The 17,547-nt window shown below is 40.6% G+C and overlaps 1 protein-coding gene across 1 annotated transcript in view; it reads right to left on the bottom strand.

Annotated features, from left to right (window-relative positions):
* slc39a4 (solute carrier family 39 member 4) overlaps positions 1–17,547 on the bottom strand; it is an 82,441-nt gene that overhangs the window by 13,810 nt on the left and 51,084 nt on the right. The window contains exons 7-8 of the mRNA XM_028818099.2: positions 9,207–9,371; positions 7,045–7,146 (exon numbers count right to left, since the gene is read on the bottom strand). Coding sequence (XP_028673932.2) covers positions 7,045–7,146; positions 9,207–9,371 — 267 coding nt within the window. The remainder of the gene's footprint in view (positions 1–7,044; positions 7,147–9,206; positions 9,372–17,547) is intronic.

The raw sequence follows: 17,547 nt of genomic DNA, 5'->3' as shown, positions 1-17,547 counted from the left end.
GCATAAAATGGACCCTCCCTTTTGCAGATCAGGCACAAATTCCAAAGAGTTATTTTAAAATGAGCACCTTGTAACATGTCTACTGAATCTTATTTTTTAACTGTTTCTAAGCCATCAGAAACTGACTGTAACAAATTGCCTCATAAAGTAGACTGAAATTACAAACAAGCACTGCCTTAAAGGACGTTAGCAGAAATAAAACCAAAGATGGTCTAAACCTCTGGACAGAAAACACCACAATCCAATGATCTGAAGCAAATATGGGCAAGTCGCTGTTATTCAAGATGCTACCTCAGATTATGTGTTTCACTATTTCTGCTAAAACTTATTGATGCCAAGGCCTAGTTTTAGGCCCTCGTGCATCCTTCTCTTTGGAAGGTTAAAATCCCTTATTATGTCAGAGTAGGACAGGCACTTTAGTCCCGGGATCCACTTGGTTACTTATCTCTTCACAGCTTTGAGTGCTGATATGTCTTTTTAGCAGCCATGCACCATTTTGAGCTTACTCTACACATAAAATGTATTTTTAATATGTTACTTACCCCATGTAGTTTGTAGTAGTGGCTTAGAAAAAGTTTTAAACTCGTGTTTTCATGCACAACAAAAGAAAAGAGTTTATGATGTAACAGACGCTAATGGTAACCTGTGCTGTACAATGCAAACAAAGTGAAAAACGTCAATGGAAAAAAAGGAAAACAAAATCTCATGTTACTCGCGCCACATAACCCACATGCCTGTTATCGTGTTGTAGGCTCAAAATGTGCAAAACAGGATTTTTTTTGCTTCAATATTATTAATAGTTATATGGGAAAAGCAGCATTTATAGTAAACAGGAAAGGTGCATTCCCATAATTCTGTGCTTTTGAAATGTTGACAGGTCTCTTGACCAATGAATGCGAGAGAGAGAGGTGGGTTTTCACATCCTTTGCCATTGTGCAGCATGGATCACTTAAGGTTCAATTATGTCATAAACTTTTTATTTCCATTCTGCATGAAAACATGAGATCATTTTTTTTTCAGCCATTATAATAAACTACATGGGGGGTAAGCAACATATATATATAAAAAAATTGAATATTCTTTTAACATTCTTTGTTTTACACTATTTTTAACAATGTAATCTAACATTTTATTTGCCTTTTTTCTTACCAGCTTCTGCATATTGTTAAGACAATGTGACTGTTGTGTTAATGTACAGTAAACCCTAATTCCTGTGTGTGGTACTTTGTACTTGCTGATGTTTAACTGTATTTTTAAAGTTTCTGCCAAATGCAACGTTTTTGGTCTCGTTCCAGGTGGTTGTGCCATTCCTGCTACTATTACGACATTATCTCTTGTCAAAGAGGCTCACCAGTGTCTTTGCAGGGAACGTCATATTAGATGACATTTTCCATCCTTTTTCAGGCGTAGGCTTCATTTAAATTATCTTAGTGAGTTCGAGGTAGTCGGCAGTGCACTCCCATGAAGTCATCTCTCCTGACATACCCAGCGAATAGAAGTCACGGAATGTGACGTTGGCTTTAGACGACTGAGAGCAGCTTGCATTTCTTCATCAGTTCTCATTAACTTTTTGCATAAAATTCAATCCAAGAAATCATTTGAAAAACAGAAATATGATTCACTTATTTTCCAGGTAAGATCTGGAATGTGCATTTCAGTGACGATTGCTACATGTGACTGTTGCCCTGAAGTTAGTGAGCACATTTGTTTCTGGTACAGTATTGCAAAGTTGCCATTTTTTGTAAATATTTCGCCATAATATCTGTTGTTGAAACTGATTGATTTTATTACAAAATAAGAGAAGGGAAGGACCCATATTGGCTACAAAGCAGGAACCCACACACACACACACACACACACTGTGTTAATTCAGAGTCGCTACTTAGCCTAACCTGCATACCCATGGGATGAGAGACAGAACAGTGGAGTATTGTGGTGGGGAACTGCAAACAGCTGGGTGTCATGAGGGAGCACTAACTGGGTCCATGGCGTGTGCTGTATTATTAAATTCCTATAAATCCAGCTACTACACCGTTGATGCCCATGCATGTTGTGGCCATCTCTCTCACTACTTCATGTGCACTACTGAAGATGCTGTAAGTCAGACATAACAAAATCCTTTTACCAGGTTAATCTCATCACTAATGTGAGACACGTCGCCTACCAAAATGCCCTAGAAAACACAAAAAAGATTAAACACAAACTGTAATCCACTTTTCCTTTCTTTTACTCAATTCACAAGACTTTTGTAACTAAAACTCCAAATTATTTAACAAAAAAAATCTCTTTTTTCTGAGTATGATGAATTTGTCTGTTCACAGTTAATCATTTTGCTACAAAAAAAATAGAGAATACAAACAATAATACCAACTGAAAAGTGAATAACTTTTTGTTAATTTGATAGTTCAGGTTTTATCATTTTGTCACTTTTGTTGCTGAGCTGTGGTTTTCTAAATCTGACAAACCTCAGTTTGCTCGCCACTGACATGAACATTACTGACGGTCGGATTTCAGACATGCTGCTTTATGAAAACTGAATCCATTTCAGCCCTGGAGTTATATTGGGTGTTACTGAAAACTAAGGTTTCTGGGATATGCAGGTCCTGCCCAAACATCAGCACAAGAGGTGTGACTCCAGTGGACTCCCGGACAGTGAAGTGCTATAACCACAACATGGTTGACTGCTGTAATCAGGAAAGTCAATCCCTTTGTGTGGATTTGCAGGGGTGGTGGTCTCTCGTTGCTGTCTTCCCCCATTTTGTCAAAGCTGCAGCCATGTTCCGGGCCTCAGATCTCCACCTCAAGATGCTCCTCAGAAGAGCCCAGTAAGTTCATTGTGGGTTTGTGTGGTGCTCTGTGCTTTGCTGAGTTGGACCATTGGTCTCCACTTATCCCACTTCTAACACCAGTGTGATAAAACATGGTTCTAGTCCGTGGTGACTCCATGGATATTTGCTCAATGTATTGAACTTTTATTAGCTTGCTATCATAACAAGGGGTGTATGCTATGGCATTGTGGTGGCAGGTTTGTCTTTTGGTAGTCTGTATCCATAACTAGCACTGTTGCTTTTCAGTTCACCAAAAACAAAACCGAGGAATCACAGTTGGTGTCGCCGAATCTTTAAATCTTTATCTAACCTAAATAGTGATGGCTGATTCATGAATGATTCATTCTTTTTGAACAACTCTTCTCATAAGTATGAACGAATCGATTCAGTGGAGCTTGGCAGGAGTGCTAAAGTGCCTGCATGTCCTTCATGATGTCGTCATCATCTTTTCTTGCTTTAATGCTGGCAGATAATTAAAGGGCAGGCATAAGAACCACCTGAGCCATGAGTCTCAACTGATTTGGTTTGTGAATGAGACTCTACCCGGGAATTGTTCTAACGATTTTTGTTTATTTGATTAGTGAACAAATCATAACAAGCTGTATAACTCTCATTCATTTGTGATCGTGTAACAAACATCTTATTTTAATTATGCATCTTTGGACGGTTTGGGAGACAGTCAGAGAGGTGAGGTAGCATTAGTTTGGACATGTGCAGAGGAGAGATGCTGAGTATATTGGGAGAAGTATGCTAAGGATAGAGCTGCCAGGGAAGAGGAAAAGAGGAAGGCCTAAGCGAAGGTTTATGGATGTGGTGAGTGAGGACATGCTGGTGATGGGTGTAACAGAGCAAGATGTAGAGGACAGAAAGATATGGAAGAAGATGATCCGCTGTGGCAACCCCTAATAGGAGCAGCCAGAAGAAGAAGAACTGTGTTATCATGCTTAGTTTTTGGAAACAATGAAATATAATTTAGCATTTTAAAGATATATTTAATGATATATGCAATATTTACATACAGTAATCCCTCACTACTTCGCGGTTCACTTTTCGCGGATTCACGACTTCGCGGATTTTATATGTAAGCATATCTAAATTCATAACGCGGATTTTTCGCTGCTTCGCAGGTTTCTGCGGACAATGGGTCTTTTTACTTGCTTCCTCAGTTGGTTTGCCCAGTTGATTTCATACAAGAGATGCTATTGGCGGATGGCTGAGAAGCTACCCAATCAGAGCACACAGTTAAGTTCCTGTGTGCTGCTGATTGGCTCAGTGACGGAGTGTTGCATTAACCAGGAAGTCTCATCTCACTCATTCATCATTAACGTGCTAATGCTTCAGGGGCCGTGTCCAAGCACCAACAGAAGATGCAAATGATTGCAGAAAAGGTAAAAGTTTTGGATATGTTGAAGGAAGGGAACAGCTACACCGCTCTAGGACATCGATTCTTTTTATTTAAAAAGGAGGAAAAACATATAAGATCTACGGCCGCAGTGTCCTTTAACCAGGGTGCAAAACGAGTTGCAAGTGGACGTGATAAGGCAGTAGTCTGGATGGAATCTGCTTTGGGGATCTTTGCAACAAGGTCGATGACGTCATGACCGCCTACAAGCTGCTACGTGTACTTCACTATACAGTAAGTGTAAACTTATCTACCGATTTCATATTGCTTAGCAGTTGTCCCTGTTTTTAATAGAGTAAATGGTGGGTTGTAAACAATACAGGGAGGGTTTAAAAACGTCCAAATACACATTAAATAATTAAATAAATATAGTGTCCCTACTTCGCGGAAATTCAGTTATCACGGTCGGCCTTGGAACCTATCTCCCGCGATAAGTGAGGGATTACTGTATCATTAATTATACATATTTAAAAAAGATATAGTTGTGCTTGAAAGTTTGTGAACCCTTTAGAATTTTCTATATTTCTGCATAAATATGACCTAAAACATCATCAGATTTTCACTCAAGTCCTAAAAGTAGATAAAGAGAAACCAGTTAAACAAATGAGATAAAAATATTTTATTTGGTCATTTATTTGTTAAGGAAAATGATTGAATATTACATATTTGTGAGTGGCAAAAGTATGTGAACCTTTGCTTTCAGTATCTGGTGTGACCCCCCTTTGCAGCAATAACTGCAACTAAACATTTCCGGTAACTGTTGATCAGTCCTGCACACCGGCTTGGACGAATTTTAGCCCATTCCTCCGTACACAGCAGCTTCAGCTCTGGGTTGTTGGTGGGTTTCCTCACATTAACTGCTCGCTTCAGGTCCTTCCACAACATTTCAATTGGATTAAGGTCAGGACTTTGACTTGGCCATTCCAAAACATTAACTTTATTCTTCTTTAACCACTCTTTGGTAGAACGACTTGTGTGCTTAGGGTCGTTGCCTTGCTACATGACCCACCTTCTCTTGAGATTCAGTTCATGGACAGATGTCCTGGCATTTTCCTTTAGAATTCTGATATAATTCAGAATTCTTTGTTCCATCAATGGAGGCAAGCCATCCTGGCCCAGATGCAGCAAAACAGGCCCAAACCATGACACTACCACCACCATGTTTCACAGATGGGATAAGGTTCTTATGCTGCAATGCAGTGTTTTCCTTTCTCCAAACATAACGCTTTTCATTTAAACTAAAAAGTTCTATTTTGGTCTCATCCGTCCACAAAACATTCTTCCAATAGCCTTCTGGTTTGTCCACGTGATCTTTAGCAAACTGCAGACGAGCAGCAATGTTTTTTTTGGAGAGCAGTGGCTTTCTCCTTGCAACCCTGCCATGCACACCATTGTTGTTCAGTGTTCTCCTGATGGTGGACTCATGAACATGAACATTAGCCAATGTGAGAGAGGCCTTCAGTTGCTTAGAAGTTACCCTGGGGTCCTTTGTGACCTCGCCGACTATTGCATGCCTTGCCCTTGGGGTGATCTTTGTTGGTCGACCACTCCTGGGGAGGGTAACAATGGCCTTGAATTTCCTCCATTTGTACACAATCTGTCTGACTGTGGATTGGTGGAGTCCAAACTCTTTAGAGATGGTATTGTAACCTTTTCCAGCCTGATGAGCATCAACAACTCTTTTTCTGAGGTCCTCAGAAATCTCCTTTGTTCATGCCATGATACACTTCCACACACATGTGTTGTGAAGAGCAGACTTTGATAGATCCCAGTTCTTTAAATAACTCAGGGTGTCCACTCACACCTGATTGCCATCCCATTGATTGAAAACACCTGACTCGAATCCTAGAGGTTCACATACTTTTGCCACTCACACATATGTAATATTCGACCATTTTCCTCAATAAATAAATGACCAAGTATAATATTTTTGTCTCATTTGTTTAACTGGTTTCTCTTTATCTACTTTTAGGACTTAAGTGAAAATCTGATCATGTTTTAGGTCATATTTATGCAGAAATATAGAAAATTCTAAAGGGTTCACAAACTTTCAAGCACAACTGTATTATTTATATACACACACACATATCAAAATAATGCAGTAATTATTAAATTATACCCCCTGCCCCAGACTTCTCATAAACACCAGACTCCAAATGAATAGAAAGAATCGAATCAAGACAGTTGTCTCAGTAAAGTGAAGTGACACGTTCTTTTCTACACCTAAAACTTTTGATGGGAGTAAAAAAAAATGTTTTACAGGCCAGTTTAACAGAGTGCTGACTTTGTAAACTCTGAAAGGGCAAACGGAAACTGCATCTTGTCGATAGGACTCATGAAATGGTGGCGCCCACAACAAAATCAATATGGAGTCAGAAATGGTGCAAAATTATTTTTAAGGAAAAAAACCCTCCTGTAACAATATAACTGATATTTGAGATCTTCATAGTCAGAAACCCCCTAATAGACATAAAGATCAGAAAAATCTTTAAATGAAGGAAAAGAAAACTTTTAAATGAAACAGAATCATAGCAAAATTATTTTATTCTATTTTTTTGTTTCAAAATGCCTTCATTTTTTATTAAATATTTATTACAGCTCTGCAAATATCCTTTTGAATTTTATAGTGGGTATTGGGACCAAATTTGTAATTAAAAAAACAAACCTGCCACTGCCTGTCTTAAAGAACATTGAAGATTATCATTTCAGAACAGTTGTGTTAGCTTGTATGTCTCTTTATTTCTCATCCTACACTTTAATAGACGAGTGGCTGAAATAAAATAAGTTTCCTTTCATACCATAGAGAAATCTTACCAGATCGGCCTGTGAGGTAGAAGACGACGATTTACTCTTTTTTTCATTGTGATAATTCTGAAGCACAGTTCCATGGTCACAGTGGTTGGTATTATTTTCACCCTACAGACACAGAAAACAACATCAATGTTTTACAAATAAAGTAAAACAGAATTAAAGTTACAGTATGACTTTCAGTTATGGTACCCTTTTATTTAGAGTGTTGTGTCAGCAAGCTGATGAGGTTTTAAGAACAAACTTGGAGAAGAATGAAAGAACAGAAACAGTTAAAAATTGGGAGATCAAAAAAGTACGAATGACCTTTCAAAAATGAGCGAAAGGTCAAAACCAAAGCAAAAATTAAAATAAGAATCCAGCAAAAGGACTTTTGGGATACGAAAATGAACATTCATCCAACCTTTTAACCCATCACAGTGATTACTCTCAGGTCCCAAACTCAGAGGACCCACCCTTAGAAACATGAGCAGCAGGGTGTCCAAAATAACAGCGACCGCTAAGAAAAGAAAATGGACGCCAAAATGGTGCAAAAAAATGAAACAACTATTACAGTACATAAACAAAATTTAAAAATCTGAACTGAGCTCAGGACCCCAAAACGAGTGCTGGATCATTTAAAATGATTGAGAACAACACATAAAGATTCCAAATCCGAAGTTGTACAATGGTATAGTTTTCCCTTTACAGTAATCCCTCCTCCATTGCGGGGGTTGCGTTCCAGAGCCACCCGCGAAATAAGAAAATCCGCGAAGTAGAAACCATATGTTTATATGGTTATTTTTATATTGTCATGCTTGGGTCACAGATTTGCGCAGAAACACAGGAGGTTGTAGAGAGACAGGAACGTTATTCAAACACTGCAAACAAACATTTGTCTCTTTTTCAAAAGTTTAAACTATGCTCCATGACAAGACAGAGATGACAGTTCTGTCTCACAATTAAAAGAATGCAAACATATCTTCCTCTTCAAAGGAGCAAACAAATCAATAGGGCTGTTTGGTTTTTAGGTATGCGAAGCACCGCGGCACAAAGCTGTTGAAGGCGGCAGCTCACACCCCCTCCGTCAGGAGCAGAGAGAGAGAGAGAGAGAGAGAGACAGATAAAAAAATCAATACGTGCCCTTCGTGCTTTTAAGTATGCAAAGCACTGTGCAGCATGTCGTTTCAGGAAGCAGCTGTACAAAAGATAGCAACGTGAAGATAATCTTTCAGCATTTTTAGACGAGCGTCCGTATCGTCTAGGTGTGCGAACAGCCCCCCTGCTCAATCCCCATACGTCAGGATCACAGATAGTCAGCGCAAGAGAGAGAGAAAAGTAAGCAATCTAGCTTCTCAGCCATCTGCCAATAGCGTCCCTTGTATGAAATCAACTGGGCAAACCAACTGAGGAAGCATGTACCAGAAATTAAAAGACCCATTGTCCGCAGAAATCTGCGAACCAGCAAAAAATCCGCGATATATATTTAAATATGCTTACATATAAAATCCGCGATGGAGTGAAGCCGCGAAAGGCGAAGCGCGATATAGCGAGGGATCACTGTATCTCAACTCCATGCTCTCCGACATTGTCAACCTCTCCTTCTGGTTTCATCCTTGTATCTGTTCCCTGTTTATTTTTTACCAAGTGTAACCTCAAACCCATCACTCCCAGTCCAGCTCTGCCGTTGGTTTAGGTCCTTTTCTTAGGTTGGTCTGCCCTGACTCTTCCAGTGAGTCTCCTGTCAGCTGCTGTGCAACTTAATATATATATATATATATACTATATATTCGCTCACCCACCCCCCCCCAACCCCTCTCTCTGGGGGCGCGCGCTTCACGCTCACCACTTCGCATCTCTGCCGGTCACGTTATGAAGGGGGGGTGGGGGGGTGGGCTGAACACACGCTAAGGAGATGCGGACGAATCAGCGACTGGCTTGCAGCTGCTGCTGCCAAGCTGCGTGATCTGCATGTCGCACTACATGACGATAATTTAACAGCCTGTACAGCAGCTGTCCTTTTGTCTCACTTCCTTGTCTTGTGGGATGTTAAAGTGTCTCCGAGAAATTGTTTGTAAGTAGGGTGTGACATGCAAGAAGTCTTGTGGGACTTCAAAGTGTCTCCCCGATATGATCACATCTCGACCCAAAATTTTTGTATATAATAGATAGATAGATATATATTTTACCTCAGAATGTTGATGAGGACGAATGATGATGGAGAACAATGTTTCCATTACAAAAAATAAATAAATTCCAACAAGCACCACCAAAAGCTTCCAGATGTATTCTTTGCTGTGTTCATCTTGATTGCCTTCCTCTTCTCCAGAGTGCTCTCCATGGACACCAAGAAACTAGAAAAACCAACACCAAAATAAATAAATACATAACTTTGCTTATTTTCTTTGCAAGCCAAGACAGGATGTGCAATATAATTATTTTTTTTATTGTTTTCTTGAGATAATGGAGTCATTTTCTTGAAATCTCAATGAAAAAAACAAAATGTTTCTGAAAAATAAACATTAAGCTTAGCTTGTTGGATACTGTATAATGACTGGATTGTGAGGTTTTGTGTGTGACGTTTTCCATGCATGCACGTCTGTGGATCACTGTCTGGGCTCAGCTGAGTTATGTACTACCATGCCAGCTCGAGAGGGGGTGCTGCTGCTATTCTTGAGTTTGCGGCCAAGCCACCTTTGTTTTTAGGCCTCATTTGAAATTAAATCTATTTTTAAGATCTAAGCAGTGGCATCCAGTACCGTATCTTGTAGGTTGGTGGGCATCACCTAACTAGTAAAGTATTCAGCATACAATAACATTTATTCCAGGGGTGTCCAACTCCGGTCCTGGTGGGCCACAGTGGCTACAGGTTTTCATTCTAACCATCTTCTTAATTAATGAGCCATTTTTTTTCCACTGATTAGCTTGTTTTGCCTTAGTTTTCATTGACGTGACTCAGACCCCTTAGTTGTTTCTTTTTACTTAATGAACAGCCAAACAATAATGAGACACAAAACAAGCTGCCACATGACCAGCTAACTTGAAAATATAGAAAGGTGAAGGTCTCGGTCATGTTGGTCTGCTCAGGTCACCAAAACATCTTAATGGTGGTCTTAGAAAAAACAGAAAATCAACAGACTGCTGTGGCAGAATGAGAGCAGCAACAAGTCGTGATATTTATTAACGGCTTTAATTAACAGCAAGAATTGGCTTCTCATTAAGAAACTGGTTGGGGTGAAATTGGTTGGAGTTTGACGTTCCAGTTTACCTGGTCATCTGTTGGCTCGTTTAACATCTCATTTCTGTTTGGCTGCCATTTAATGAAGAAAGGAATAAATTCAGAGGACTGAATCCTTAAAAACAGGGATATTAAAATGAAGGGGAAAGGAGTTAATTAGCAGTGAAAACTGATTAGGAAAACGGGTAGAATGAAAACCTGCAGCCACTGATTTAGTCTTTGAAATTTAATGTTCTCTGTTAACTCCCTACAACTGATGTACAGTATGTATATTCAAATTTTTGATTTATACATATCATATATGCATTACTACTCTTCTGTTTTATGTAAAATGTATTAGAAATGCCTTTTTGCTGGTGACAGAATACAATTACCTTAAAGCACATTTTCTACCCAGTATTTTTTGTAAACATTTTTTATTTCAAAGCACTTTGGATCCAAGTTGCAAATTAAATCCATGTATTACTCAAGTTCAAGTTGATTGCTTTGTTAGCACAGTATAATGAAATTATTATTTGCATGTCTCCCCCACAGACGTGTGACAGTAGTACAATGCCAACAGACAAAAAAAGATGATAAACGTAATGTGAGGTGTTGTTTTTTAAAACTCGGATTTCACCTTCTGCCAGAGATCTGACAAAACAGCTTGTTGCACAGTTTCCGTGTTTCTGCTTTCTGGCAGGATCTAAATGATCACATTACTGTCAGACATCAGAAAGTTGATTACGGGTTTAATTACAATTTTTGACTGTCAGGGTCTGCAGTAACTGCCATGACTGTCTTATAGAAAGGTGCACTCGAGGAAGGAGACTCAAGAGCGCATCAGTCCATGACACTTTGTTTGGCTCTACAGAAATGTTTTGCAAGGCAGTAGAGTTAATGAAAATGCATAAGCACTGTATGCCAAGGTTGTTAATAAAATTCTGTGGGAACATCAGAGCTAGCTGTCATGGAATTGTGCCCTTTAAGAATAGAAAAAAAATTAAAGTTTATGTGTTGCAGTATGGTTTCATGCCAGGAAAGAGCACCACAGATGTGATGTTTGCTCTGAGGATGTTCATGGAGAAGTTTAGAGAAGGCCAGAAGGAGTTGCATTGTGCCATTTGTGGACCTGGAGAAAGCATATGATAGGGTGCCTCGAGAGGAGCTGTGGTATTGTATGAGGAAGTCGGGAGTGGTAGAGAAGTACGTAAGAGTTGTGCAGGATATGTACGAGGGATGTGTGACTGTGGTGAGGTCTGCGGTAGGAGTGACGGATGCATTCAAGGTGGACGTGGGATTACATCAGGGATCGGCTCTGAGCCCTTTCTTATTTGTAATGGTGATGGACAGGTTCACAGGCGAGATTAGACAGGAGTCCCCGTGGACTATGATGTTTGCTGATGACATTGTGATCTGTAGCGAGAGTAGGGAGCAGGTTGAGGAGACCCTGGAGAGGTGGAGATATGCTCTAGAGAGGAGAGGAATAAAGGTCAGTAGGAACAAAAAAAGAATACATTTGTGTGAATGAGAGGGAGGTCAGTGGAATGGTGAGGCTGCAGGGAGTAGAGTTGGCGAAGGTGGATGAGTTTAAATACCTGAGATCAACAGTACAGAGTAACATGGAGTGTGGAAGAGAGGCAGGGTGGAGGGGATGGAGAAGAGTGTCAGGAGTGATTTGTGACAGACGGGTATCAGCAAGAGTGAAAGGGAATGTCTACAGGATGGTAGTGAGACCAGCTATGTTATATGGGCTGGAGACGGTGGCACTGACCAGAAAGCAGGAGACAGAGCTTAAAGATGCTAAGATTTGCACTGGGTGTGACGAGGATGGACAGGATTAGAAATGAATACATTAGAGGGTCAGCTCAAGTTGGACAGTTAGGAGACAAAATCAGAGAGGCAAGATTGCGATGGTTTGGACATGTACAGAGATGCTGGGTATATTCGGAGAAGGATGTTAATGATAGAGCTGCAAGGGAAAAGGAAAAGAGGAAGGCCTAAGCGAAGGTTTATGGATGTGGTGAGACAGGACATGCAGGTGGTTGGTGTAGTAGAGCAAGATGCACAGGACCGAAAGATATGGAAAAAAATGATCCGCTGTGGCGACCCCTAACGGGAGCAGACGAAAGAAGAAGAAGAAGTGTTGCTTTTAGCTCCTCCAGTACTGAGAATTACAAATAAATATCAAAAAGAGAAGGCAAAGTATGAGTTGAGGCTACAGAACCTTCGTAAAAAGGAAAATTGAAAGTGCATCTTGACAAAAAAAAGTTTGAGTATGAAAAATAAAATAAGAAAAAAGAGATGTGACATACAACCAAGTGAATAGTTAATGAATGGAGCTAGCTGAAATGAGATGAAAACTGTTTTTAATTTAATTACTTTAATTTAGTTCCAGAGAGCCAAATATTGTTGTAACTCAAAGGAAAATCAGTAAGGAAAAGACTTTGTTACTTTACATAATTTTAAGTCATATAAATTCTACATTTTTTAGAATTATGAATATGTCTGGGCGACATGGTGGCGCAATGGTAGCGCTGCTGCCTCGCAGTTAGGAGACCCGGGTTCGCTTCCCGGGTCCTCCCTGCGTGGAGTTTGCATGTTCTCCCCGTGTCTGCGTGGGTTTCCTCCGGGCGCTCCGGTTTCCTCCCACAGTCCAAAGACATGCAGGTTAGGTGGATTGGCGATTCTAAATTGGCCCTAGTGTGTGCTTGGTGTGTGGGTGTGTTTGTGTGTGTCCTGCGGTGGGTTGGCACCCTGCCCAGGATTGTTTCCTGCCTTGTGTCCTGTGTTGGCTGGGATTGGCTCCAGCAGACCCCCGTGACCCTGTGTTCGGATTCAGCGGGTTGGAAAATGGATGGATGGATGAATATGTCTTTATGCACTAAATCCACCAAGTTTGATTTCTTCACAGGAAGACCTGGTGAAATTTAGAACAAACTTCACTGTGATGTTCTTAAAGTAGCCAACCTGGAACCTCTGTGCCTTGGCGCTTTTCAAGAAATGGTGGGACAACTCAAATAATAATTCAATCAAACCAGCTTGATGTCGTGAGTAATGATGAGTGAACCGTGCTGAACTTCCTTAATCTTGAGTTCAATGAAAATGGGGGTTTCAGAACTTTAGCAAACTTGGTGAAGTGCATTGAACTCAATATGGAAGGAGGAACTGAACTAGTTTTGAGTGGATTATAATGGAGCAGTGGTCCTTTAAGTGTCCCTGAGGGCTAGTGAGGTATCTACCAACTATCCTGGACTGATTACTGTGGCCAAAAATGTGACCGGAGGTGTGAGGCAGCAGTGTTAAACACTGTGCCACCCTAAAATAAAATTATACTCCATATTCACAACACACAACTCTCCTTGCATCTCCTAATCTCACCACTACGGCTATCTAACACCTACAGAGTCTGTCATGCAAGGGATCAGTGTCATACACCCAGGGAGCTGCCACTGTCACTACCCAGTCTGCGCTACACAGCAAGAAGCGTAACGTACTTAATCCAGCAGTGAAGGCACATGTACAATGAATCTCAACAGGCTTTGTTATCCCAGAGGGAAATTTGTTTACAGAAGAATATTATAAAAACATAAGACATTGTTACACTGACAGAAGAAAATAAACCGCTGACAACCAGTGTTATGATAAGAACACACACTTAAGATTAGTACAGAAATAAACAATTACTTTTAATGATATGCAAAATAATAAGTCAGAATATTAACAAAACAAAATACTTATAGCTATGGGAATAAAAGAATTCTTTAATCTGGTGCTCTTTACCCTTGAGAACCTAAATCTTCAGCCTGCAATTTAAGAAAAAGTGGATGGCTACTGTCTGACTGAATCAAGTCTGCCTTCTTTCTAACCTGTTTGTGAAACAGCTCAGTGTCAGAGATCTATCTATCTATCTATCTATCTATCTATCTATCTATCTATCTATCTATCTATCTATCTATCTATCTATCTATCTATCTATCTATCTATCTATCTATCTATCTATCTATCTATCTATCTATCTATCACTATTGAATTTTCTAAGAATGAAAAGTCGTGTCTTCCCCTTCTTAAAGATTTGTTTCACCTGTTAGCAGTGATTGCCCCTTTATATTTGTAGTGCTCTACCATCTCCACTGTCTCCTCTTTAATTAATGCTGACACAATGGTAGGCGGGGAACCACTTAGATCTACAACCACATCCTTTATCTTTGAAATATTTAGCTTTAAAATCTCCTTTAAACAAACTTATTAACAACAAGCCAATGGCTGTCCTCCTTGTCTTGTAGAAGACTAACAATGACCAAGTCATCTGCAAATTTCAGTGCAAAAGGGGTTTGAGTCAGGCCTTGATTCAAAAGTTATGATTTGGTTTAATTTCATTTTGTGGGGCAGTTACTCCCTCGTTCCTGTCATAATTTGACTTTAGTAATTTGTTAGCCTCAAAAAATCAGTAAGGTGGAGTTTCTGAGATAAAGGAATGCAGTGATGTCAATTTTTTGTTTTGATGCATATTTGTGAACTTTTCTTTTTTGATTTTTTTTTCTCTCAAACAATGTATTGTTTTTGAATAAGCACCACCATCTTTGATGTGCAGGTTTAATGATTGTCTCAAGACGTCACTGCTGCAACAGGAAAACTTACAGCATTATTATTTCTGAATTATCTCGACTGTTGTATTAGTTTGATCTCTTTGGTTTGACTCCTTTTGGCTCCTAACTTCAATTCTTGTCTCTTGTATTGGATAATAAACTGTACTTAACTTTATGGCTCCTAACATCTCATTATGTCGTTTATGACTCTTGATTTCTGCTTTGCATTTTGGGCTGTGTTTTAACTAACTAACTAGCTGTGATATAGCAGGTCCACAGCTCAAATTGAAAAGGCAGTGGTAGTGTGGCCGGAGCGGTCCCTGGGGGTTTCGTTATGCGGGCGGTCCTCGCTTAAGTGCACAGGTGAGGAGTCGTCTGCATCTGTAATTGATGCCAGGAGCTGCTAATTGCCACACCTGATCCATGTTCCCGTGATAAATAATAGAAGCGTAAGGCAGCTAGGAAAGGGGGAATGAAAAAAAGAATGAGAAAGGAGAAGGAAGCAAGAAGGAGAAAGCTGTTGCAGGAGAGCGAGGTCACGCAGGCTCGCGCTGATTGCAGGCAGCGGGGAGAGGCAAGCCCGAGTGGGGTGTTTTTTGCCGACACCCGGGGCCAATGGTAGTGGTCGCTCCTGCTGAGCGCTTGTTTAGAGCAGGAGTGAGGAGTTGTCCGCATCCGTAATTGATGCCGGGAGCTGCTAATCGCCATACCGGATCCACGTCCCCATTATATATAATAGGAGCGTGAGCGTGGAGGGGGAAGAAGAAAGAAAAAGGGAACAGAGGTTAAGGAAGAAGGCAGCTGGAAGCGAGGGAGCCGGTGTATGGAGAGAGAGCGAGCGCTGACTTGTGGATGTTTGCAGCCAGCTGGAAGAGGAGAGCCCTAGCAGGGTGTTTGGTCGACACCCGGGGCCAACGGTAGTGGTTGCTCCTGCTGAGCGCTGGTGGGGAGCAGGAGTGAATGGGAGAAGGTTGGCTCACTGCAGCAAAGGCAGCGGGAGTTGGAGATTTGGAGTGGAACCCCAGCGTGAGCGTCCTGGCCGTTAGGGGAAGCCAAGTCTCGGTCTGGTGGATTGCTGAACGAAGCCAGGGATTTGGAGGCCACCAGACCAGCCAAGTGGAGAAGGTCAGCTGCAGGTAGGGTGACTCCCCTGGTGCATAACCTGGAAGAGAGAAGCAGGGGAGTCGCGCCGGGTTTTGCTTTTAAAAGGATTATTTTTAACCTCATTTTTAAATGATCTATTTATATGATTTTGAAACCTTCACAATTTCACTTACTTTTATTGGATTATTTATTTATTGACTTTGAGATGCAGTGCAGTTTATTTTGAACATTGTGATTTTGGTTGTGTAAATAAAAGCTTTTTTGCACTTTTTGCACCATCCCCTTATTTCATGATGTCGTCAGTGATCAGCTCATCCAGTTACATTACCAACGGTGTCGGGTTCAAGAGCTCCCAGAATGGAGCCGGGAGCCTGGAGCAGAACCCGCATCGTCACACTGGCATCTACTTTAGCCTGCTCTTCTGACTTTATCTCCAGATCTTTAATTTAAAACAATCTCTGACAGTTTCTTCCTGTGCAGTCATTACATCTGCAGAGTGAACAACCTGGAAGTGACTGGCTGTGACATCACAAGGTCAGGAGTGTAAAGGTCACAGTGAACACTTCCTGTTTACTTGAGTTTATGGAGTACAACTAAGAAGCTGGCGTATTGTACGTTTATGTTATTGACAAATGAGTGTTTGCAAATAAAATATTGACGACTGTGTGTTTGACTCCCCGGCTACGAATCTTTTCCTGTTTTCTTGTGTATGTCTTACAGTCATATGAAAAAGTTTGGGAACCCCTCTTAATTCTTTGGATTTTTGTTTATCATTGGCTGAGCTTTCAAAGTAGCAACTTCCTTTTAATATATGACATGCCTTATGGAAACAGTAGTATTTCAGCAGTGACAATAAGTTTATTGGATTAACAGAAAATATGCAATATGCATCATAACAAAATTAGACAGGTGCATAAATTTGGGCACCCCAACAGAGATATTACATCAATCCTTAGTTGAGCCTCCTTTTGCCAATATAACAGCCTCTAGACACTGTCGTCCTATAGCCTTTGATGAGTGTCTGGATTCTGGATGGAGGTATTTTTGATATTCTTCATACAAAATCTCTCCAGTTCAGTTAAATTTGATGGCTGCCGAGCATGGAGAGTCTGCTTCAAATCATCCCATAGATTTTCGATGATATTCCAGTCAGGGGAGTGTGACGGCCATTCCAGAACATTGTACTTCTCCCTCTGCATGAATGCCTCTGTAGATTTCGAACTGTGCTTTGGGTCATTGACTTGTTGGAATATCCAACCCCTGCGTAACTTCAACTTTGTGACTGATGCTTGAACATTATCATGAAGAATTTGTTGATATTGGGTTGAATTCATCCGACCCTCAACTTTAACAAGGGCCCCAGTCCCTGAACTAGCCACGCAGCCCCACAGCATGATGGAACCTCTGCCAAATTTGACAGTAGGTAGCAGGTGTTTTTCTTCGAATGCAGTGTTCTTCTTCCACCATGCAAAGCGCTTTTTGTTCTGACCAAATAACTCCATTTTTGTCTCATCAGTCCAAAGCACTTTGTTCCAAAATTAATCTGGCTTGTCTAAATGAGCATTTGCATACAACAAGAGACTCTGTTTGTGGTGTGAGTGCAGAAAGGGCTTCTTTCTC

This window comes from Erpetoichthys calabaricus, chromosome 13 (assembly GCF_900747795.2).
Source record: "Erpetoichthys calabaricus chromosome 13, fErpCal1.3, whole genome shotgun sequence".
Lineage (NCBI taxonomy): Eukaryota > Metazoa > Chordata > Cladistia > Polypteriformes > Polypteridae > Erpetoichthys > Erpetoichthys calabaricus.
Note: the sequence above shows the minus strand (reverse complement) of the source record. Positions and strands in the feature narration are given on the sequence as shown.